The following is a 26,099-nucleotide window of genomic DNA, read 5'->3' as shown; positions in this document are numbered from 1 at the left end:
CCCAGTCTGGTTATTAATCCTCCTGCAACTGGAAACAGATTCTCATTTTCTAGCTTGATTATAACTGAAGAATGAGTTGGCCACTCAGTCCCTCAACTCTGCTCCTGACCATCATGGCTGACCTTCTACTTCAGATTTTCCTTTCCCATGTCTGATTCTCCCAGCATCAACAAATCTGTTTCACTCTTTAATACACTCAATGATGTGTCTTAATGAATACAAACTACCTGTAATTCTGCTGCTCTCACAGACAATCAAATCATGAAACAATTATTTAAACATTAAGGCATCGGAGCAAACAAAATAAGACCCCTCAAGTAAGCAAGGAAAGCCTCACAGTTCAACTTGGCTATGAACCTGTTCCTTGTCACATTTGGCACTGCCTATCTGTTTGAAGACACAACTTTGCTGCGATTGACTCCTTAAATTCTTTTGTAGGGCACTCATTTGTCTTTTTGGCATAAGGAAGCCAATTATTGAGCAGATATCAAGACAGTTTTCTTTCTATAGCTGTCACTCCTTTTCTAAGGCATGGCTAATTGTTTTTGATCCCAGTTTGTCCTTATCAGTTTATTCCAGGCAAAGTTATTGCTGCTTTTTTCAGTCCATGAATAGTTATAAAAGTCTGGAAGTTTACAATATTGCATCAATGACTAAACATCCACAACTCTCTCAGAGAAGAAACCTATTCCCTTCTCAGTTACAAAGTAACTCTGCAGGGTCTCAGTAACACCATGCTTTGAAAGGTTTTGGTCTCCTTATCTGAAAAAGGATAGAATTGTGTCCGAAACAGTTCAGAGGAGGTTCGTTCAACTCATTCCTTGGATGAAGGAATGGAGAACTTATGGAGAACTTGAATAGATTGAGGTTGGGGTTTAGTAGCAGGAGCAGTGATCTTACTGAAATATATAAGATCCGATGGGGGTGGGATACTGAGAGGATGTTCCCTCTTGGAGGAGAGGCGAAAAGTAGAGGACGAATAATAGGTCTCAATTTTAAGGTGGAGATCAGTAAAGCAATTCGCCTCAGAGAATTGTTAATCTGTGCAATCTCCATCCCCAGAAACTAGTGATGACTAGGAGATTGAGTTCAGTCACAGCTGAGTTAAGACAGATTTTTGATGAGAGAGGGAGTCAGGTGGGGTGGGTGAGGGGGTTTGTTTGGGCAGACAGTAAAGTGGAGCGATGCAAAGGAACGGGCCACTCCCGTTCCTATGGTTTGAGTGCCTGTCTCCCCTTGTTCTCAAATCTGCAGCCAGTGGAAACTGCCTTTTGGAATTAAACAAACAAAAAACTCCTCACCTCATGTTCTGCTAAGTTCAGATAAATTAAGAAATGCTGACATGGCTTTAAAAAACATTGTTACGCAGTGAAGAATTTCCGTTTCCCTGACAGAATGCCTACAGTTTATATCCTATGTCAGCATTGAGAATTTCTTGCAACAATGTAGAGATGTAGAGTAAACTCTGCTGTACTGCAGAGATTCTCCATATCAAAACACTGACACACCCTTTCTTAACCCAATTCCCTGACCTCTCCCACACTCAGGTAGCTTTCTCTCATGAGGCAGTGGTTTGAACCTCAGTACCAAGGTGGGAGCTTACAATCCAGGCTGATATTTCAGTGCTGCACTGTCTCTGTAACTCCTTGACTTGGGCACAAGTCGAAAGAGAAAATCAATCGCAAGCCAACTTCACTTCCTTGTGAATTCCTAGCTCTGGGCATCAGCTGTGGCTCAGTGGGTCACACTCTTGATTCTTAGACGCAGGGTGTGAGTTCACAACTCTCCACTCCCAGAGATTTCAACCTGGCACTTTCACTGCAGCTCCAAGAGGGCACTGGCTGTGGACCACGCCATCGTTCAGGGGAGGTGTTAGACTAAGGGCCAGCCTGCGTTCTCAGGAGGGTGTAAAAGAAAACTGGTGGGGCCCTTCAAGCCTCTATGCTGGGACTTGAAGCAATGACCTTGATTGAGAGGCAAGAATGTTACCAACTGAGCAGAGGCTGGTGCTGAATGATGGCAGCTTTAGATGTGGGAAGAAAATAGTCAAGCCTTATGAAGGATGTTGCAAGGGGCAAGGTAGCTCTGCTACTATTGTGTGTGTGTGTGTGTGTGTGTGTGTGTGTGTGTGTGTGTGTGATAGAGAGAGGCTGTGTGAAAGAGAGAGTGTGTGAGTGTGAGAGAGAGAGAGACTATATGAGAGTGTGTGTGTGTGTGTGTGTGTGTATGCGTGTGTATGTGTGTGTGTGTGATAGAGAGAGGCTGTGTGAAAGAGAGAGTGTGTGAGTGTGCAAGAAAGAGAGAGAGAGACTATGTGAGAGTGTGTGTGTGTGTTGTATGCATGTGTATGTGTGTGTGTGAGTGTGAGTGTGTGTGTGTGATAGAGAGAGGCTGTGTGAAAGAGTGAGTGTGTGAGTGTGAGAGAGAGAGACTGCGTGAGAGTGTGTGTGTGTATGAGTGTGTGTGTGTGATAGAGAGAGGCTGTGTGAAAGAGAGAGTGTGTGAGCGTGAGAGAGAGAGAGAGACTGTGAGAGTGTGTGTGTGTGTGTGTGTGTGTGTGATAGAGAGAGGCTGTGTGAGAGAGAATGTGTGTGTGTGTGTGTGTGTGTGTGTGTGATAGAGGCTGTGTGAAAGAGAGTGTGTGTGTGTGAGAGGGAGAGAGACTGTGTGAGAGTGTGTATGTGTGTGTGTGTTTGTGTGTGAGAGAGAGACTGTGTGTGAGAGACTGTGTGTGAGAGAGAGAGACTGCGTGTGTGTGAGAGAGACAGAGAGACTTGTGTGAGAGTGTGTGTGAGAGAGACTTCCTGTTTGTGTGTAAATATGTCTGTATGAAAGTGAGTGTGTGATTGAATGTGTGAGTGTGTTTGTGTGTGGAAGAGAGAGAGACAGAGAGACTGTGTGAGTGTGTGTGTGAGACAGAGAGACTGTGTGTGTGATTGAGTGTGCCTGTGTGGGTATGTGTGTGCTTGTGCATGATTGCATGTATGTTTGTGTGACTCTGTGTGTGTGTGTGTGTGTGTGTGTGTGATTGAATGTATGTTTGTATGATTGAGTGTGTGAGTGTGCGTGATTGAATGAATGTGTGTGAGATTGACTGTGTGTGTGTGTGAGTGAGTAAGTGTGTGCGTGTGTGCTGGGTGAGGTCAGTGCTGCACAGGGGGGTGTCAGAGCTGATGAGTGGGGTATATTGGCTGGAATGTGAAACAGTGATGGGGTCCGGCTCACTAGACAAAAGCTTTCCTTGAGCAGTGCATGTGATTAGTATAAAAGTCCCTGTCTTCCAGGGAGTATCCCCAACCTCACACACAACCAAACAAGCTGATGCTCAATACCACAATATCACAATTCATGTGACCTTGGTTATAAAATGATGAAAGCCACACATGTACCAGCTCCAAACCCAACTCCCCATCGCACAGAAACTACCTTCAAATCCTGACTCCAACCTGAACTGCCACCCTCATCTCCCAACCTGCCCACTGTCCTTCAGCCTAAGCTCCGGCCCTCAAATTGCACCACTTCCCTGAGACCCCACCCTACTCTGAAACCAGCATCTACCACGCAAACTGTCCCCCCTCCCCCAGGCTGTCCCCCCTCCCTAAGCTGTACCCCTGCTGTCCTCCCAAAAACTGACTCCTTCCTCCAGACTACCCCTTTCACCCCCAGCCTGTCACCCCAGTCTGTACCTCTCTACCGCCCAGCCTGTCCCCCCATCCCCCAATCTGCACCCTCTTCTCCCAGCTTGTCTGCCTCTCCTAGCCTGTACCTCCCTTTCCAAGTGTGTACCTCCTCTCCCTATCTGTCCCCACTTCCCCAGTCTGTACCCCTCCCCCACTCTGTATCTCCTTCCCCAGTCTGTCCCCCTCTCCCTGTCTGCACCCACTCCCCCAGTCTGTACCTCCTTCCCCAGTCTGTCCCCCCTCTCCCAGGCTGTACCCCATTCCCCAGTCTGCATCCCCTCTCCCAGCCTATACCTCCTTCCCCAGACTGTAACACCCTCACTCAGCATGTTTCCCCCCCTCCCATTCTATATCCCCCACTTCCCCCAGTCTGTAACCCCCTTCCCCCCTAGCCTGTCCCCTTCCTCAGCCTGTACACTCCTGTCCCAGCTTGTAACCCCTCCTCAAGTCTGTGTCCCCTCTTCCCCCAGCCTGCCCCCTCCCCCAGTCTGTATTCCCCCTTCCCCCAGCTTGTAACCCTTTCCCCAACCTGTTCTCCCTACCCAAGTCTGTCTTCCTCACCCAGTCTGTACCCCCATCCCCTCTGTCCCCCACTCTCCCAAGCTGTACCCCCTTCACCAATATGTCCCTCCTCCCTCAGTATGTACCCCCTCTTCCCCAATCTGCCCCCTTGTCCCAGCCTGTACCTCCTTCCCCAGCTAATATGCTCCTCTCCCAGGCTGTACCCCCTCCCCCGGTCTGTATCCCTCCTTCCCCCAGCCTGTCCCCTTCCCCAGCCTGTACTGCACTCTCCCAGCCTGTACCCACTCCCCCAGTCTGTATCCCTCCTTCCTCCAGCCTGTCCCCTTCCCTAACCTGTACACCCTGGTCTCAGCCTGTCCCCCCTCCCCCAGGCTGTATCCCTCCTTCCCCCAGCCTGTCCCCCCTCCCCCCAGTCTGTATCCCTCTTCCCCCCATGCTGTCCCCCTGTCCCAATTTGTGCCCCCCCACCAGCCTTTACGTGCAGCCCGGTTGCAGGGTGATTCTGGGTGGCTGATAAAAGTTGCTATTGCTGGTGACACTCACGCTGTTAATGAATATAAAACACTCAAAGCCCAACCTTGAGCCTAACTCCGAACCCAAACCCACTTCAAGCCCCTCGTCTCAACTTATCACAGACTTAATCATTATCCTCAGACCCACGCTGAACCCCCGACTCTATCCCTTTGTGAGAAAGCTTGTTTGTCTGGGTACTGTGCCTGAATGAAAGTATTAGTCCGTCCTGTGAAATAAGAGGTGCTGAAGGAATAGTCTCTGAGAAATGAAATGCCCTTGCTTCTAGCAATCTGTATTTCTTTAATGATCACATTCTCCATCTTCCAGAAACAACGTTACATATTGTCTTTCTCTCCACCCACTATGAGATATTAATTTTTGGCATCAGTTGATTGTTTGCTACTTACAATCGGGGAGGGGACCAGAGGCTTTGTTCTGGGCTGTTCTCAGATGCTCATTAGCATACACAGTGCATATTGCAAAGGTCGCTGTGTGGGTGGCACAGCCTCTGATTGAGGCATTCTGTGACAAACCTGATGTGTCACCATCACACTCGCTGACACACAACGTGAACCTTATACTTAACTCTTCAATTAGTGAGCACACCGGGCAACTCTCAGAATGCAGCAACTCATTTCCCAGAGATTGAGAGAGCTTCCCTCCAATCACCGATCTCTCTGTTCGATACACAAGGTCAAGCCCACCCTTAACTGACCCCTTTTTGAAAATTCGTGAGTGAGACATGCATGTCACCAGCAATTTTACCCGACCTTCATTGCAGGTGGGGGTGAGCTGCCTTCTTGAACTGCTGCAGTCCATGTGCTGTAGGTTGACCCACAGTGCCCTCAGGGAAGGAATTCCAGGATTTTGACCCAATAACAATGAAGGAATGGCAGGACGGTGAGTGGTTTGGAGAAGAATTTTCAGGGGCTGATGTTCCCATATATCTGTTGCCCTTGTTCTTCTAGATGGAACTGGTTATTTATCTTCCATTAATGCTGGGATGTGGGCCTCACTGGCAAGGCCAGTATTTGCTGCACATCCCTAATGACCTTTGATAACAAAGAGTGGAGCTGGATGAACACAGCAGGCCCAGCAGCATCTTAGGAGCACAAAAGCTGACGTTTCGAGCCAAGACCCTTCATCAGAAAAGGGGTAGGGGGAGAGGGTTCTGAAATAAATAGGGAGAGAGGGGAAGGCGGATTGAAGATGTATAGAGGAGAAGTTAGGTGGAGAGGAGACAGACAAGTTAAAGGGGCGGGGATGGAGCGAGTAAAGATGAGTATAGGTGGGGAGGTAGGGAGGGGTAGGTCAGTCCGGGGAGAATGGACAGGTCAAGGAGGTGGGATGAGGTTAGTAGGTAGGAAATGGAGGTGCGGCTTGAGGTCGGAGGAGGGGATTGGTGAGAGGAAGGACAGGTTAGGGAGGCAGGGACGAGCTGGGCTGGTTTTGGGATGCAGTGGGGGGGGCGGGGAGATTTTGAAGCTTGTGAAATCCACATTGGTACCATTGGGCTGCAGGGTTCCCAAGCGGAATATGAGTTGCTGTTCCTGCAAATTTTGGGTGGCATCGTTGTGGCACTGCAGGAGGCCCAGGATGGACATGTCGTTAAGGAATGGGAGGGGGAGTTGAAATGGTTCACGACTGGGAGGTGCAGTTGTTTATTGCTAATGACCTTTGAACTGACTACTTTGCTAGGCAAATTCAGAGGGCAGTTGAGAGTCAACCACACTGCTGTGTGTCTAGAGTTGCATATCAGCCAAACCAGGTAAGGATGGCAGTTTCCTTCCTTAAAGGACATTAGTGAACCAGATGGGCTTTCAAAAAATTAGCAAGGGTTTCATAGTTAGACATCATTAGGCTCTTAATTCCAGATCTTTATAGAATTCAAATTTCACCATCTGCCATTTGAACCCATGTCTCTAGAACTATACCTGGGTTGCTGGATTAATTGTCAAGAGATAACACCACTAGGCCACCTGGCTTCGGAAGGTACTTTCTAAGGAGTGTTGGTGAGTCATTGCAGTGCATGTTGTAGCTGGTACACACTGCTGCTACTGAACGTCGGTGGTGTAGGGTCTGGACACTTATGAATGTGATGCCAATTAAGTGGGTTGCTTTGTCCTGGATGGTGTTAAGCTTCTGGAGTGTTGTTGGGGCTGCACTCATCCAGGCGAGTGGGGAGTATTCCATCTCACTCCTGACTTGTACATCAATGGTGAGCCAGGAAGTGAATTACCTATAGTACGACTGTTAGCTTTTGACTTTATGTTGTAGCTACTGTGTTTGTGTAGCATCTCCTAGCCTCTAGTAACCTTCTGCATCTGAAGCTTTGTTTTCCTGTACATGGAGATGACTCTTGTTGTCCCCTCTGTGCTAAACATTCTCTTTTGCTGGTGAACCTGGTCCATTCCCTGACCCTTGCTGGTTCCTTTAAACTCTAAGCCCCAACTCAATCACTCACTCAGGTCTGAAGTTTAAGTTCTTTTGCCCATTGGCAAGTGAAGCTTGATTCCTCCTGTTGTGTAGGCCCATGGCTAGAATTCCTGATGGTCACCAATCTGCTGCACAACTCCTTACGGATAATGAATGTAGGTGGTTAATGGAAGTGTGGAAAGACTTGATGATTTATAAACATTGCAGCTTTGAGAATACTTTTTGGAACGGTGGAGCAGAGCTACTGAGAGGTTAATGAAACACTTCACTGTGGTGGAGCCAGGTCTCTTTGTAATTACTGTGCTGAAGAGCAGAGTGTTAGGAAATGAGTTTGCACCTCTCAATTCCCCAAGTGGTGAGTTCCTAGTCACAGTTAAATAATTACTGTACCAAAAAGAGTCACATTTTTAATAAAGCTGTATTGAAAATCCTGTGCCACTGATGTTGGAGTTGCTACTTCACCTCTTACTGTGTACAGTGTTTTCCTGAATGTGTGCCCTCACACACAGACTGGAGTTTGGAGCTTGGCAATAGTACTAAAGGCTTGTGCTCTAGAGATTTGCGCTATGAGTTAGATCTGCCTTTGGCCTGGGAACCAAAGAGGGGAGTTAGCCCCGGTGTCCCAGGCCAACATTCATCCCCTTATCAAAACCTGTCACTCATCGCTGTTCTGTTTGTGGGATCTTGCTGTGTGAAAATTAGCCACCATGTTTCCTATCTCAACATTGACTAAAATGTATTGAGATGTCCTGGGGTTGGGAAAGTTGCTACACAAATGCATGGTGCGAGATGATGAATCAAGCTCAGTAACAGACACTGGCACTGAGCTCTGGCACCATCACCAGACCAGATTCTGGCTTCAGCTTTGTGCCAGCCAAAATGATTAAGATTAGGGTTCCCATGGGAATCTTGCAGGAGCTGCCCATGTGTAATGAGTATTCAGACAGAGAATGGAGTGGGAGGAAGAGGAGAGAGAGAGACATGTCTTTGTACATCTCCAGCACCATGGCAACAACAATGCTCCTAAGATACAAATGTACTTTCAGAAGCTCCTATGTATTTACAGCATGGAGTTCCTGTAGCAGTGAAAGTGCCTCAGATTGATAGCTTTTCATTTCTCACCAGCATTCTTTGTCTATTAGGGTTGACACCATCCTCTTCAAATTGTAAAGTGCACATCCTACTCTACAAAAATAAAGAAAGCATCAGTAAGGTTTGGGTTTGAGTAGGGAGGAACTCTAACATCCACCCAATGCCCACCAGCAGTGCTAGCTAAGAGGATATAATTCAAAGGACATTATGGTGCTCAGTGCTTGCCTGAGGCCGCTTCTTCACTGTGTCTCTGTCAGAAATTTACAAGGGTATTGTTAAACCAAACTCTGCCGTGGTAGAGGTGACCCATCCCTGGCAAAGTGGGAAGGAGAGCAGTAGGAAGGTCTTTCGGTTCCTAGCTGTGCGATCCTGCTGTGCACAAAGTGGCTGGGGGTCCAGAGACAGCTGTTTATGGTAGCTGGTGCACGGATTATCACACTGATGCTTTACATTAGTGAGAACATAATTGTGGGAACTTTTACTTTGGAATAAAATAGTACTCAAAGCAGAAAAACTGATCATTTGACCCCTCTGGTCAAATCTCATACAATTCTCCGCTCAGCGTCTCTCCCCTCTTTCCTGCACCATCTCACTCTATCAACATATCCTGCTGATCCTGTCTCACTGATGTGCAGAGGAAACCCACACAGACATAGGGATAACATGCAAACTCTGCACAGACAGTTGCCTGAGGGTGGGATTGATCCTGGGTCCCTGGTGCTGTGAGGTAGGATTGCTATCCATCGGACCACCATGAAGCAGCACCTCTGTTTCTGCTTGGCTTCAAATCGGGGACCTTTCATGTGTGAGACAAATGTGATAACCACTACAGTATAGAAACACGACATGAATAAGGAAACTCTTTATTTCCTCAACCCCAAACCCAAACTTCCTTCCTCCTCCCCAAATCGTTGGCATCAGAATCCTATCTTCCCCCACCTCCTCGACCCTGTTCCCTTCCAGAATTCAAACTCCAGCCCCAACTTCACTCTTCCTCCACCACAATTCCCCAATCCTCTATCTTACCATCCCTCCAACTCCAACAGCCCCTACTCATTCCCTCTTCCAGAAACATACCCCCCACTCCCTCCAACCCAGCCTGATTAGAGGTATCCTTGACAATTGACAACCCTGCTTTCTGCCTCCAAACTGCTGATGTGCCTTGTTACTGGGCAGAAAGCAATAAAGTGGAGATAGCCTCATTCATGTGACCCATCTGAAAACTGGCTAGGTCCTAACCCAGCCCTAGACTGAACGACCTTTAGCAATCTCACATCGTGATGAGCCAACAGGGGAAATGAATGGGATGTTTTTCACCCAAGTTTCAAGCTTTGCTGCTGACTGACTATATTTTATCGACTCAGTGCAAATCATCATCCAACCCTTACTTCAAAGACTTTGACGACAAGGTACAAAGACAGTAATGCAATTCTTTCTCTCCAGTCTAATTCTGTTTGAAGATTAATAAAAGGCATTGACAGAGGAACCTTTAGACAGCGATTGAGATTCCCCTTTTTAATGCAGTGTCTCTCAGTCTGTCATTGTCTCAATGACTGGTGAAGATTTGATGTCTGACTCAGCTCACGGTCAGTGCTGTAGGGATTTAATCTACATCTGACAGGGAAGTGATGAATTTGCGTATGGAAAGTGGGATTTTACTGCCTCAAGAAATTCAATATAATGTGTCAGCCAAGGAACAGTGTTTGTATGGAGCTTCTAACAGCAGTCATAGGGAAATATTGAGGAGAGATTGGAGTTTTCTGACCAGGAGGGAAAGTTCTGAGACAGAGAGAGAGAGGAGATATAATGAGGAAACCTGTAAGAATGCAGTGGGAAATGTAATTTAACTAATGAAGTGCTAATGAGGTCCCAGATACCTGTGAATGGTTGGGCCATTACAGAAAATGCTGAGCGCAATCCTCAGTGATTAATGATGGGTGGAATGTAACCATAATTGTGTGAACAGCTGAGGGTGAGGATGTTCAGGAATGCTTGATTTTTACCAATCTCAAATCCTGAGCCCCTTTTCACTGGGAACTATGAACACGGGTGGACATCTCACTTCCTGTTTCATCCTCGACTGAATGTACAGAAGGCAAGATGGCTGACTTTCTAAAATGGTGTCAATAGTCACACTGTCGTTGCTCCCAATGCTGTGACCTCATGCCTGTTGCTGGCCACTTGGAGCAGACTCTTTAAAATGGCAACAGGGGTCCGATGATGAATGGAAGTTCCATATTGGCATTTTGTGCAGAGAGTGGACTATTTGTGCTGCTGCGGTTGTACTGGCAGCCCTGATATTGGACCCTTGAGTAGTTGATATGTCTGTGTGTATCTGTTTGTGGGTGTGTGTGAGTAGGGAATGTGGGTGTCTATGCATTTGTATGGTTGGGTGAGAGAGATCGAGCACACAGCTAAAATGAGGGGGAGAGTGTTGGGGTGGAGGGAGACTTGGGGCAGAAAGGAAAGAGTTGGGGCAGAAGGGGGTGAATTGGGGAGAGTTGGAGGAAATGGGAGAGTTGGAAAGGGGGAGAGTTGGGAGAACGGGGAGAGTCTGGGGGAGAAAGAGAAGAGTTGGGGAAGGAAGGCAAGAGATAAAGTGAAGGGGAAGATTGGATGAGGGGCAGAGTTGGGGTGAAGGGGGAGAGTTGAGGTGAGGGAAGAATTGCAGTGGGGAAAGAGGTAAGAAGAAGGGGTGCTGGGGTGAGGGGACTGTTGGCATGACAGGGTAGTTGAGATGAGGGGAGAGTTGGGGTGAGGAGGAGAGTTGAAGTGAGGGGGTTTTAGAGTGAGGGGATAGTTGGGAAGGGGGAGAGAGTTGGGTGAAGGGGAGAGTTGGAGTGAACAGGGAGTGACAGTGAGGGGGACAACTGGGGGAAGGGGGAATTGGGGTAAGGGGCGAGTTGGATGAGGGGGGAATTGGGGTGAGAGGGAGAGTTGGGTGAAGGGGAGGGTTGGAGTGAGGTGAGATTTGGGGTGAGGGGAGAGTTAGCGTGAGAGGAGAGTTCGGGTGAGGGTGAGGGTTGGGGTAAGGGGGGAAGTTGGGGTGATGGAGAGAATTGGGGTGACGGGGTTTTGGGGTGAGGGGAAGAGTTGGGTGAAGGGGAGAGTTGGGGTGAGAGGGAGAGTTGGGGTGAGGGGTGAGTTGGATGAGTGGGGAGTTGGAGTGAGTGGGAGAGTTGGGTGAAGGGGAGGGTTGGAGTGAGGTGAGATTCGGGGTGAGGGGAGAGTTAGGGTGAGAGGAGAGTTAGGGTGAGGGGGAGGGTTGGGGTAAGGGGGGGAAGTTGGGGTGATGGAGAGAATTGGGGTGACGAGGTTTTAGGGTGAGGGGAAGAGTTGGGGTGAAGGGGAGAGTTGGGGTGAGAAGGAGAGTTGGGGTGAGTGGGGAGTTGGGGTGAGTGGGAGAGTTGGGGTAAGAGGGAGAGTTGGAGTGAGGTGAGATTTGGGGTGAGGGGGAGATTTGGGGTGAAGGGGGGAGTTGGGATGAGGGGATGGTTTGGGGTGGGGGGTGAGAATCGGAATGTTACCGCTGGAATGATGGATGGTCCATTGTGGAATGAGCCGGTGGTACATTAATCTGCTATTTGGGATGTTGCTGTTTATAATGTTGATTAAAAATAGTACAAAGCCCCAGGAGCAGATAAAAGGAGAAGTTGATCTGTTGAACCGTTTGTCCTAGATTAACTTGTTATTCCTATTCCTATCCCTGAATTATCCTGTGCCCTTGAAGACTGCAGCAAGTTAAGAATGTATTGCTGTTACTCATGTTCTGTATAAAGCAAAACCAGTCAGTTACAACTCCCCAGCTCTGCTGTTATGCAGAGGAGGCCAGTTCAAGATGATACAGGGATGTCCCACTCTCTCTACAATTACATTGGCTCAGTTAGACTAGTACAGTGCCAGTCATTGTCCTGTGCCAGGAGCTCCATTGTCTCATTGCATCTGGGAATCTTTGGAACAAAAACAAAGTTGTTGGAAAAGCTCAGCAGGTCTGGCAGCATCTGTGAAGGAGAAAACTGAGTTAACGTTTTGGGTCCGGTGACCTTTCCTCCGAACACCCAAAACAGGAACACCTTGTTCCTGATTTACAGCATCTGCAGTTCTTTTGGGAATCTTTGGGAAGGTGTTGGATGCCAGATGGGAAGAAAATAAAATGTTTATTCACTTAAACATCAGTAAATCCCAGGATAAAACCTTCACAGAATGAAAGTACTGAGAGAGTGCAGCCCTGTTAGGCTATGCTAAACTGAGACATCAATCATCCTCTCAGCTGAAGATGCTTAGGCAGGTTGTCCCTGGAGACCTGGGTAATATTCATCCCTTGGGCAACATTGCCAAAACCAGACAGCCTGGCCTTTTAATAGCTTGCTGTGTGCAAATTGGCTGCTACTTACAGAAGTCACCACACTCGAGAAAGTATTTCATTGGCTATAGAAAGACTTTGTAGTTTCCTGCGTCAAAGGTCCCAAGACCATGCAAGTTTAAAGGATCAGAAGTCCCAACTGAGAGGAAATATTAGGGAACAGGATCAGAAATTGCTGCAGAAATGCAGCATCTATGGAGAGAAACAGTTAATGTTTCAGGTCCAGTGACCCTTCTTCAGAACCATACTGGATTCTGGTTGGTGTGTGGATTATATGCAAACAGAACCAGATAATGAAAAGTCTCAAACAAAATCCTTCTTAGTGTGGTGAGCCTGAAGATTATCTTGGTATCTAATCCACTTTACTCAGTTACATAAGCTAATGAAAGACAGGAAAAGACGGGTTGTTCCATCAAACCTGCCTGACATTGTCTGGAGCGACATGATTAGGCACTTATGACTCTCTCCAAAGACTGTGTAATCTCCTAGCACAGGACAAAAAAACCCAGGGACCAAAAACGAGGGGGTAAGATCTGGGTGAATTCTCTTCAATCACCTTCGGTACTCAAAACCAAGCCTGCATGATCACATTCCCTTTGAGGTATGTTCACTGCAAAATTGAATATATTCATTTGGCCTTCAAAGGTTACTTCTGTAAGATTAGAGCAAACTACTGCTGATGCTGAAAATCTGAAATAAAATCAGAAAGTGCTGGAGAAACTCAGCAGATCTGACGGCATCCATGCAGGGTTGTGGGGTGGGGGGGAGCGGCGGTGGTTGGAGGGGGGGAGAGAGAGAGAGAGAGAGAGTCTTGAATTCCAAAGATGAGTCATATTGGTAGTGAAACACTAACTTTGTATCTCTGTTTCCATAGATGCTGCCAGACCTGCTGAGTTCCTCCAGAACTTAATTTATTTTAAAACTTCTGTTAAGTAGTGTTTGTGTTTGTTCACTAAGTCAATTCACCAGCTCATCCCATCAGATCAATCTTGGCTCCAGGACTATTATGGAACAGGCAAGAGATCCCCCCTCGAGGAAAGTGACAATTTTTCATCCAATCATCTGTCTTTTTCCTTTTCAGTAATGCCCCTTTCTCATTGGCTGCTGCATTGGCAAGGGCAACGACAAATGAAATTCTTCAGAGTGACCTTTCTGCTCTCCATTATGTGCCGAAACTTCTGGATGGGACTGACGGGGTCACACGTGAGTATTTCTTAATTCACCACTGGCACATGGGTTTCATTGTCTGAGCCTGTGTTTATTGCCCATCCCTAGTTGCCCCTTGAGAAGGTGGTGGAGATCTGTCTTCTTGAACCACTGCAGTCTACCTGCTGTGGGACACCCAGAATGCTGTTGGGGAGGGAGTTCCATGATTCTGAGCCAGTGACAATGAAGGAACAGTGATAAATTTCCAAGAGAGTGAGCGGCTGGAAGGAAATTGTAGGTGATGGTGTTCCCATGTGTTTACTGCCCTTGTGTTTCTAGATTGTGGTCATGTTTGAAAGGAGCTGTTTGAGGAACCTTGAACTTCTACAGTGCATGTTGTAGATGGTACATACTCCTGGTACTGAGTTTTGGTGGTGGAGGAAGTGAATTTTGAAGGTGTTTGAAGGGAAGCCAATTATCCAGAAATGAAACTGAAATTCATGCAAAATCTCAGCAGGTCTGGCAGCATCTGTGGAGAGAAAGAAGAGTTAACTCTTTGGGTCCAGTGACCCTTCTTCAGTTCCTTCCATTCTGAAGTCCTTTCATCCTTTTGTCCAATGGTTGGTAAGATTGGGTGTTGGAGTTTAGAAGAATGAGAGGTGAACTCTTTGAAACAGATATGATCCTGAAGTAGCCTGATAGCGCAGTTTCTGTCCCTGTGAGAGAAACGGGAACCAGGAAGCACAATTTATATAAATAATGGGTTTCCTGTTTAAGGCGGAGATAACGAGAAATAGTTTCTTTTTCAGGCTTCATCAGACTCTGGAATTCTCCAAGAGAGTGATGGAGGCTAGGTCATGAATATTCTTCAGGCAGTGCTTGGAAGATTCTTCACTGACAGGGGAATTGTGGGTAGTTGGGCAGTGGCATTGAATTCATAGTTGGGCCAGCCATGATCTTATCAAAAAGCAGAGCAGAGCCGAATGGCCTACTCCTCCTCCTAATCTTTATAAATGTCTCGACACGTCCCTTTTAGGAGCTGCTCATGGAATACAGTCCTGTGTTGGGATCAGGGCCTTGAAGCTAAAATTCAGCCCATGGTTTCCAATCACCAAGTATAGCAGCGACCCAGTATCACTCTGCTCCCTCTCCATCTCTCTCTGTCCCTGAGACTGAGTGAGCTGTGATTCACTGTACAATTGCTGTTGACTTAGTGCCAGATCCACAGCTGGGGTGATTTGCAATGAATTTACCCCCGTGTCCTTCGTAGGGTTTAGTGAGCTTCAGTTTGGGATTCTCCTGGAATAGCTGTCAATCACGGTTTGTGAAAAAAATCAGCAACGAAGACAAGTGAACTCCCTGGGCGGTTTTGGGAGTGATTAATTGATCATCATCAAACCTGAAGGTCTTAGGTTAAAAGCTTGATGGGGGTAATATGGTATTTCAGAAAGTTGGTGCAAGATCCTGGAACCAGCCATGAGAAATAAAGTATTCTTCTCTAGTGGCATCGGTTAAATGTTGGCCAGGCCACTAGAAGGGGAGGGCGAGAGAGATGGAGGAATGTCCCCTGTGTTTCTTCAAAGTAGTGGCCAAGAGAACTCCTTCACTCAACTGAGAGGACAGTGTGACCTCTTACCTGGTCCAAGAGACGGCACTGCTGGCAGTGCAGTACTCTCTCAGATCTGTACTGGGAGGGCCCAGCGGCATTTTGTGCAACCAGAAATGACTTCACAAGGGTCTGACTCTGACAGTCCCCCTCCATCAGCCCCCACTGCTATGGAAGAAGCTGCACACTTATAGCAGAAATGAGTCACCAGGAGCTACAATACCAGGTCTCTTTCAGCTTGGAGTAGAGGTATTTATTTACCTCGTGTACATGGAGTTATCTACCAGTTTGTCATTTATCTAAATAGAGAGTGAATCGGAAGCACAAACCCACTCATTTATCACTGGCCCTGTGTATCACTGCTGAATGATGAGAAAGGCTAAAACTGGGCAGATTGCCTATGGTGAAATGGGGGCCATATCGGATCCTGATGGATTTTTACTGTTAGATTAGCAGCATGCCTAATCCCCTCAACGCCCCCTCAATATTCTCCCGCTGCAGCCCACTGCCCCAGTTCTCCCAGCCAGCCCACAGCTCCCACAGTAATGCTGTATCGAATGGACAACACACTTCCACTGATCCTTTATCAATCTGCCCACTCAATTTATTTAATTAAACATTGATCACCTCCAACAACAGCAGTAAACTGTTCATCAGTGATACATGCCCTTTACATGACCCCTGCAAATTGTCACAATGGTAAGTGACGGACATGGTTCGTGTTCTTTGGCTTCCTTCCCCTTTACTGGGGAATGGGGTTGGGGGTGTGGGTGTGGAGCGCGAAGTGGGGGGAGATTGACGTTGGGTGAAGGTGTAAGATGGTGAGGGGAACAGGGAGTCATCACTCATGTTACATTAAACAATTCTTTACATGGAATGTGGGTGACACTAGCAGCTCAAAGAATTTTGTACATTTCTTATTTGCCCGTGAACCACGCAGTTCAGAGCCAACACCCATTGCTGTGAGTATGGGGTCAGACATAGGCCTCACCAGGTGATGATGGCAGATTTTCTTCCTTAAAGCACATTAGCAAACCAGATGGAACAACTGAGTGACAGTTGTCATGGTCACCATTGCAGAGTAGCTTCATATTCCACATTTAATTAAGCTGAATTCAGATCCCACTGGGTGCTGCTGTAGTGGGATTTGAACCCATCTCTGCAGAGCATTAGCCTGGACTTGCAGGAATTCCTAGTTCAGTGACATTACTATCATTCCACTTTCTGTCTCCAAGGAACTGTGGAAAGCGTGTGGCTGATTCTCTGATCTTCCGTTTCCTGCAGTTGCCCTTTTGGTCATTGGATAAACATATGGATGATAATGTAATAGTGTTGGTTAGATGGGCTTCAGATTGGTTCCACAGGTCGGCGCAACATCGAGGGCCGAAGGGCCTGTACTGCATTGTAATGTTCTATGTCCCCCTCTTCCTTCCCTAGTAACTCTTCCCAGGGTGTGTTTCTGTGCCATATCCATCCAGGATTCTGCATGTATGTAAAAGGCAAGAGTGTGGCTCTAGATAATGGAGCTGGTGCAGGCACGAGGGGCTGAATGGCTTCCTTCAGCTCCGTGATACTTCTGTGATTCTGTAAACTAGGGATTTGTGTGATTGTAGACTGCAATTTTGTCTTAACCATCCTTAAACATGACAAGAGGAGATACGCTGCTGTGGAAATGTGTACCTGTATTTACTACTAGTCAGACCCATATTTTCTCAGTGTTATGAGATGCAGTGCTTGCTGTCCCCTGTACTGGACAGTACACACTGAGCTCTCCCAGCCCAAGGGCAAGGTGTGACTGAACCCATAGCTGAGGGGTGGGGGTCACAGAGCACAGAGAACAATCTCAAGGACAGGTCAAACAGTTTGAAGCTGCGTTGCCTGGCAACTGCTCATCAGTTGGCTTTTGCTGATTGTGTGGGATGAGATGAGAAATGCTCCTTGTGATGTTAATGCCAATTGTGTGATCTTCTCAAGGGCAAAGCCATGCTTTGAGAATTGCATGAACACAGTGAATTCCTCAGTGCTTGTTATAAATGAGGTTAAAATGGAGAGAGAGAGAGATTTGAAAAGAGGCAAGATTGAAATGAAATGCTGCAGTATAGAGGATGTCCTTTATCACAGACAGTTTGAGTCTGGGGGCGACTGGAGCGCAAGACAGTGACAGATGACTATTTCTACTGAGGTCAGTCTCCGTGACTGCAAATCTAATGCCGTACCAGTGTGTCCTCATTTCAGGGTAGAGATGCTCTAAAAACTTCTTTTTGTGCAGTTCCATTTACTGTTTAAGATGCATTATTTAAATGCAGAAAAACTACAGAAAGCTGCAACACGAAGGTACTTGAGAGGTACTTAATGCAGAAAATACAGAAAGCTAACATTAAGGTAATTAGATTCCTTACGGTGTGAAAACAGGCCCTTCGGCCCAACAAGTCCACACCTCCCCTCGAAGCATCCCACCCAGACCCATCCCCCTATAACCCGCACACCCCTGAACACTATGGGCAATTTAGCATGGCCAATCCAGCTAGCCTGCACATCTTTGGACTGTGGGAGGAAACTGGAGCACCTGGAGGAAACCCACGCAGACACGGGGAGAATGTGCAAACTTACAGGTACAGCAAGTTATTAGGAAGGTTGATGGAATTTTGGCTCTGATTTGAAGGGGGTTGGAGTATAAGAGTAGGGAAATCTTATTTCAACTGCACAAGGTGCTGGGGAGACCACATCTGGAGTACTGGCACAGTTTTGAACCTCTTATTTAAGGAAAGATGTCACTTCATTTGAGGCAGTTCAGAAAATTTTACGAGGATGACCTCTGGTATGGAGGGCTTGTCTTATGAACAAGGGTTAAACTGGTTGAGACACTACTCACTAGAGCTTAAAAGAATGTGAGTCGGCTTCATTGAAACATATAGGATTCTTTCAGGGCTTGACAGGGTAAATGCTGAGAGGATGTTTCCCTTCATGGGATAGTCTAGGACCACAGGGTATAGATTTAAATAAAAGGGGCCAATTTAAGACTGAGATGAGAAAAAATTTCTTCTCTCAGAGGGTTGAGTGTCTTTGGAACTCCTTGCCATGAAGAGTTGTGGGGGCACAGTGCTTGTGCATATTTAAGGCTGAGATAAACAGATTAAATGAATAAATAAATAAATCAGTTGGGGATCAAGGGTTACGAGGAAAATACAGGAAAGTGAACGTGAGGATTGTCGGATCAACCGTGACCCTATTGAACGGTAGAGCAGGCTTCAGGGGCTGATTCTCTGATCTTCCATTTCCTCCTCCTGTTCCTATTTCTCATGGCCTTAGATATCCACTGTTAGTTGGTTGGATACTGAGGTATCCTGGGGTGACTGCTCTGAAGTGATGGGGTTGGCCAAGGAGCCCCCATCTGGTGGGGAGAGCCCCTCACTCTGCACCTACACTGTACAGCAGGAAAATCTTCTTCATGTCAGCTTAACAAATAGGAGCTAGAGTAGGCCATTCAGCCACTTGCATCTGCTATCATTCAACAAGATCGTAGCTGATTTTTGATTTCAACATCACTTCCCTCACTAGTGTCATATTATTTCACTCCTTTATTTCCAGATAAACTTATCCATCTCTGTACACTGAATACCCTAGAGAATTCCAAAGATGACTAATTCTTTGAGTGAAGAAATTTCTCTTCTCAATGGCTAACCCTGCTATTCTGAACCTGTGATCCCATTTTCCAGATGCCCCAGCCATTGAGGCAATCCGTCCTGTGAAGAACTTTGATGAGATGTCCTCTCATTACTGGAGACTCCAGACAGCGCTGATCCAAATCTCTCCCCAATGGGCAATCCTTTCTGCCCAGGACCAGCTGAGTGAGCCTTCACTGCACTCCTTCAAGGGCAGCAGTGTCTCTCACAGAGGGAGGTGTGCAGATGCCTTCTCAAACCCCGCAGTATAACAACCCCTTCTTTCCACAGAACCCTTTTTGTTAAGTCAAAAATTCAAACATTGCTACATAGTGTGTATGCATTTTGTGGAGTCACAGCTCAAACTATGTTACAGAGACCATGTTACTCACATGTACTGACCATGTTATACACTGTACACATTGTGTTATACACCTATATAGATTGTGTTACACACATGAACAAGTCATGTTACACACCTGTGCAGACCATGTTATACATATGTTCAAACCACATTACATGCCTGTACACACCATGTTATACAAATGTGGTAGATCATGTTACACACCTGTATGAGCCTTGCTGCACTCTCTGAACATTTTATAATACATCTGTGCATGTGCTGCTGGGTTATCATGAGGAGACATGAAATGGCAATCAGTCTCATTTACAGCCTTTTGACAAATCTGAAGCCGGAGCTTTCTTAACCTTCACAACAGAACATACGAAATGAAGGGACAGGTTGAAATAATGAGCCCAGAATTGACTTCCTGGTCCAAACAATTTAAAGGGAAGGAAAAATATCCAGAGGAAGTTTTGTGGTGCTGTCTGTCGCCTGCCTCAATGCCTAAGGAAAGTGTATTCGTAACAGGGCCAACCTGGCTGTCTGTAAACTCTTCAAATACATGCCAATGGCAGATGGTGAGAGTGGGAGAAATTCCTGGTCAACTGTGTGACGGAAAAACAATTTGAGCTGCAACCATCACTATTCACAACTCAGGAAAACAGCAGGTTTCCAGACAAAGTGGAACTTCCTGAGTAATGCTGGTATTTTCTGATCTACCTATTACTGGCACACCACTACAGCAGGTGGGACTTGAACCTGGGCCTCCTGGATTAGAGGTAGGGACACTATCACTGCACTCCATCTTAGTGATGTATAACACGCCAACAGCAAGATGCCAATGTCTAGTTAGTCACATTGTTAATATTGTTAATGTCTTTATTTAAGGTTAACATGAAAAAAGTGTTGCCAATATATTGTGTAGGAGCTGGGAAGGCTATTGTGGAGCAGTGTTAGTGTCCCTATCTCTGAGCCAGGAGGCCTGAGTTCAAATCCCACCAGCTCCTGAGGTGTGTAATAACATCTTCGAACAGTATGATTAGATATTATCGACAAGCTTACTCGTGACTTAAAAAGTACCATATATAAGGAGCAGTTGTAGCACCAGTGTGGTGGAAAGAGCTGTAAGACTGAGTAGTCAATAAACTCTGTCCACAAATTAAGGTGTCTTGACTTCTGTCTCAATGACTGGCTTGTATCCAGACTGATGTAAAATGCTCAAAACTCAAAAATACTCACAGATTGATAGGTGTTTCACCTTCTGAGAACACTTCAGTTGGAAATACTGGGTAATGTGGGCCGAATAGAAGAAAGGTCAGTTTACGATCAAGAATACTCAGAATTTGCTTTCACAGAGTCGGAGCAGAGCAAGAGAGAATTCAGGAAGAGCTATCCATTCAGCACCACTGGACTCAGTGTCTTATAACAGAAGGTTTCTTCTCTCCATAGAATCCCTACAGTGTGGAAACAGGCCATTCAGCCCAACACATCCACACTGACCCTCCGAACTGCATCTTACCCAGGCCCAACCCCTTACCCTATTCGTATAACCCTGCATTTCCCATGGCTAATGCACCTAACCTTACACATCCTTGAACATTAGGGACAATTTAGCATGGCCGATCCACCTAACTTGCACAACTTTGGTATGTGGGAGGAAACTGGAGCACCTGGCAGAAGCCCACACAGATATAGGGAGAACATGCATACTCCACACAAACAGTCGCCCAAGGGTGGAACTGAACCTGAGCCCTGGCACTATAAGGCTACAGAACTAACGAATGAGCCACCATTCCACCCAACCAGCAAAACTCTGTATCTTAAGGTTTGTTCAGCTCAGTCAGCTTGGAATTAAGTTTTAAATATTAGTTTGTGAGATGTAACCATTGTTGGCCAGATCAACATTTAGTAACCATCTCTGATTGATCCTTGAGAAGCTGGTCCAAAACTGCCTTATTGAACTGCTGCTGTCCACATACAATAAGTGGACCCTCAATGCTATTAAGGAGGAAGTTCCAGGGTTTTGACCCCGTGACACTTAAGGAACAATGAGATATTTCCAGCTCAGGATGGTGAATGGCTTGGAGGGGCACTTGCAGGTGGTGGTGTTCCCGTGTAACTGCTGGTCTTGTCCTTCTAGACGTAAGTAGTTGTGGGTTTGGAAGGTGCTGTCTCAGGATCTTTGATGAATTTCTGCAGTGCATCTTGCAGATAGTACACACTGCTGCTACTGAGCATTGCTGATGAAGGGAGTGGATGCTTGTGGATTTGGTGCCAATCCAGCAGGCTGCTTTGTCCTGGATGGTGTAAAGTTTCTTGAGTGTTGTTGGAGGTACACCCATCTAAGCAAGTGGGAAGTATTCCATCACACTCCTGACATGTGCCTTGAGCTTGACAATGTGCTGACAAAACAAGTTTAAAATGAAAAGTTGAACTGATACTTCAGGTATTGGCTTGAAAACCCTTTGCAAACAGTAATACGTTCATGACAATCAGCTGAGAAGTGAAGTGTTTAACGTTGACTGCACAGAATAAGGGAACTTGGACTGAGTTTACTTGCCACTAGGAGAGATACATGATACATACTGTACTGAGTCACTGATATCTCGCAGCCTGCTGCTGAGAGGGAGGGATAGGTTTCTGCATGATTGCTTCTTACTGCTTGCTGAGTCAGCTGTGTGTTCTCAGGCCCCCTACCCCACTGTGAATGATTGATGAGTAATACTGCGCACTGCAGCCTGGCCGAGACAGAGGGATGTTTTCCACACGGCCCTCAAGTAATTATTTATGTTGTGTGGAAATTTTACTGAGCACCTGTTGGGGGAGGGTAGCAAATGCTCAGTACTCCAGTTTAAGTTCCAGCCCAGTAACCCTTATTGCCACTATCCGGTACGCTAGTGTTAAACAAAAGAGATTGGCCTTTTATTTAAAGCTTTTCACAAGCTTAGGATGGTCCAAACCAGCTAACAGCTAATGAAATGCCCTTCTGAAGTACAGCCATCACTCTTATAATAGATGTGTGGCAACCAGTTTGTGCACAGCAAAATCCCATAAGCAGTAAAGAGATTGTGACCAGATAATTTGTACTGTTGATTGAGGGATTAAGATTGACCAGGGTGCTGAAAACTGTCCTTCTTTAAAATCATGCTGTCTTTTCTTTTACCACCCCAAGCGGGTTCAACAGACAGGTCCTCAGTTTATTGTCTCCTTCGGCAGTGTAGCACTCCTGCAGTAAAACATTGAAGCTTCAGCCTGGATCTTGTGCTGTGGTCTGAGCATGGGGACTCAGTGTCTTACCCTCCTGAATCAGAGGTGAGAGCACTACCCATTGAGCCATGACTGACACTTAGACTTTGAGCAGCACGATGAGAATTTCCAGCTCAGGATTTCTGTTCCTGTCTAATTGTCCCTAAAACTATGGGAGAGATAAATGATTACTTGATCCCCTTTTCACTGCAATTTTACTGATTTTCTGTCCCCTGCCCTGTCCTCTAATCTGGTATCAAGTAATGGATACTATCAGTCGGGCGTCTGTCTCACACAGGTACAGGCAGACATACATATAACATACACAGACACAGATATACAGACACATACACATGTAAACATATACTTGCACAGATATACTCACATAAACATATACTCAAGACAGGCATACACACATACTTGCACAGACACATACAGACACACAGATACAAACACACATGTACATACACACGCACAGGTACACACAGATAAGTTTCATGTCCTGGTGACTCTCTGTTGATTGGTTTTGGAAAGTGAGCTATTCCTCAGTAAATACTAGGCTGTGTGAGAGAAACGGAACATGGGGAGGAGGTAATTATTGGAGAGTACATGTTGATCTCCAGTCATACAGACATACAGCATGGTAACAGACCCTCTAGTCCAACAAGATATTTTAAATAAATCTACTCCCAGCATTTGGCCCATATCTCTCAAAACCAGTCTTATTCATATAACCATCCAGACGCTTTTTAAATGTTGTAATTGTACCAGCCTCTACCACTTCCTCTGGCAGCTCCTTCCATACATGTACCACCCTCTGCATGAAAAGGTTGCCCCTTAGGTCCCTTTAAAATATTTCCCCTCTCACTTCAAACCTATGCCCTCTAGGTTTGGATTTTCCCACTTTGACAAAAAGACCTTGTCTATTTACCCTACACATGCCTCCCACGATTTTATAAACCTCTATAAGGTCACTCAGCTCCAGGGAAAATAGCCCCAGCCTATTCAGCCTGTTCCTTTAGCTCAAACCCTACCCTGACAATATCCTTGTAAGCCCTTTCTGAACCCTTTCAAGTTTCACAACATTCTTCCTATAGCAGGGACACCAGAGTTGCATGCAGTATTCCAGAAGGGGCCTAACCAATGTCCTGTATGACCACAATATGATCTTCCAACTCCTATACTCAATGCACTGATCAATAAAGGCAAGCATACCACACACCCTCTTCACTATCCTTTCTACCTGTGACGCCACTTTAAAGGAAGTATGAACATGCACTCCTAGGTTTCTTTGTTCATCAACACGCCCCAGGACCTTACCATCAAGTGTTTAAGTCCTGCCCTGATTTGCCTTTCCAAAATGCAGCACCTCACATTTATCTAAATTAACCTCCGTCTGCCAATCCTCGGCCCATTGGCCGAAGATCCTGTTGTACTCTGAGGTAACCTTTGCTGTCCACTACATCTCCAATTTTGGTGTCACCTACCAATTTAGTAACCATACCTTCCACGTTCACATCCAAATCATTTCTATAAATAAGAAAAAGCAGTGAACCCAGCATTGATCCTTGTGGCACATCGTTAGTCACAGGCATCCAGTCTGAAAAGCAACCTTCCATCACCCTTTCCCTTTCCTCATGCTGTCCCCAGTAACTGCAGTGACAATGTGTAAGTATCTGTTTTTTAACTGTGTGTCGGGAAATCCTGCGAAGGGCAGCTTTTGATTATCATTGACAGCTGACTCAGAGAAGTGAGCTCTGTGATGCTGCTTTGAGAAGTTTGACAGCTGTTTACAGACAAAGGGGTTTTAATGATCTCCTGTCAACATTCCCAGCCATTTCCCTCTTTCAGAGTCACAGCCAATTCTAGTGTGCACTCTCCCATCTCCTCTTTCTCACTCACTCACTACTCAATCACTTATTCACAATTACTCACTCACTCATTTACGTGACAAACATGCACCTAACCAAAGTGCTCACTCACAGCTGTTCAACTGTGACAGTCCTTACAGCTCAGCCTGACTCTGACTTTGCTCACAATTCTAAATCTGGTTGCACAATTCCTGGAGGCCCAGTGTGAAAAAGCAATAACACTTAGAGGTAGAATCGGTCCATTATGTCTATGCTGGCTCCTGAAAGAACTACTCAGCTAGTCCCATTTTCCAGTCCGATTGCCACTGAATGTAGGTGTCATACTGGAGCTCCATTTTGGAGAATATATAACAAGGTGGTCCAGGCCAGCTTGTGTCATTCGCGTGATTTACTGTTTTCTTTCCTTTCTCAGGAATATTGTCAGATGACCTCCTGCCACAAACCCCTGCCCACCTGCCATTGGCTGCCCATTGTTTACATCTGCATGACAACTGGTCAATGTGAAAGTAAAACAGACTCATCATCACCAGATTGGATGATCCTTGACTGTCACTCAAACGATCTTTACATCTACATGTCCAATGCTCTTATACATACAATAATGAAGCGCTCAAAGAACGTGCTAAAACACAGTCTTTAATGACTTAGTGATTTTTCTCCTGGATAATGCATGTTTAATTGCACAGTACTCTGTATGCAGTCTCACCAATGTCCTGTACAGTCATAGCAAGGCTTCTGTTTTTTTCTCTCAATAAAGGTCAACATAGAACATTACAGCACAGTACAGGCCCTTCGGCCCTTGATGTTGCACCGAACTGTGAAACCAATCTGAAGCCCATTTAACCAACACTATTCCATTATCATCCATATGTTTATCCAATGACCATTTAAATGCCCTTCAGGTTGGCGAGTCTACTACAGTTGCAGGCAGGGCGTTCCATGCCCTTACTACACTCTGAGTAAAGAACCTACCTCTGACATCTGTCCTATATCTATCACCCCTCAATTTAAAGCTATGTCTCCTCATGCTAGCCATCACCATCCGAGGAAAAAGGCTCTCACTGTCCACCCTATCTAATCTGCTGATCATCTTGTATGTCTCTATTAGGTCATCTCTTAACCTTCTACTTTCTAACGAAAACAGCCTCAAGTCCCTCAACCTTTCCTCATAAGACTTTCCCTCCATACCAGGCAATATCCTGGTAAATCTCCTCTGCACCCTTTCCAATGCTTCCACATCCTTCCTACAATGTGGCAACCAGAACTGTACACAATACTCCCAAGTGCAGCCACACCAGAGTTCTGTACAGCTGCAACATGACCTCATGGCTCTGAAACTCAATCCCTCTACCGATAAAACCTAACACACTGTACGCCTTTCTGACAAGCCTGTCAACCTGGGTCGCAACTTTCAGGGATCTATGCACATGGACACCAAGATCCCTCTGCTTATCCACACTACCTAGAATCTTACCATCAGCCCAGTACCCTGTATTCCTGTTACTCCTTCCAAAGTGAATCAGCTCACACTTTTCAACATTAAACTCCATTTGCCACCTCTCAGCCCAGCTCTGCAGCTTATCCATGTCCCTCTGTAACCACCTTCCTCATTACTTGCT

The 26,099-nt window shown here is 46.2% G+C and overlaps 1 protein-coding gene across 1 annotated transcript in view; it reads left to right on the top strand.

The window, feature by feature from the left end:
- The window catches only part of ppm1e (protein phosphatase, Mg2+/Mn2+ dependent, 1E), a 121,576-nt gene that overhangs the window by 78,296 nt on the left and 17,181 nt on the right, over nt 1-26,099 (top strand). Inside the window, exon 2 of the mRNA XM_048557079.2 lies at nt 13,688-13,809. Coding sequence (XP_048413036.1) covers nt 13,688-13,809 — 122 coding nt within the window. The remainder of the gene's footprint in view (nt 1-13,687; nt 13,810-26,099) is intronic.

This window comes from Stegostoma tigrinum, chromosome 27, assembly GCF_030684315.1.
Source record: "Stegostoma tigrinum isolate sSteTig4 chromosome 27, sSteTig4.hap1, whole genome shotgun sequence".
In the NCBI taxonomy this organism is placed as follows: Eukaryota; Metazoa; Chordata; class Chondrichthyes; order Orectolobiformes; family Stegostomatidae; genus Stegostoma; species Stegostoma tigrinum.
The sequence above is the reverse complement of the archived record's forward strand: the minus strand, read 5'-3'. Positions and strand labels throughout refer to the sequence as shown.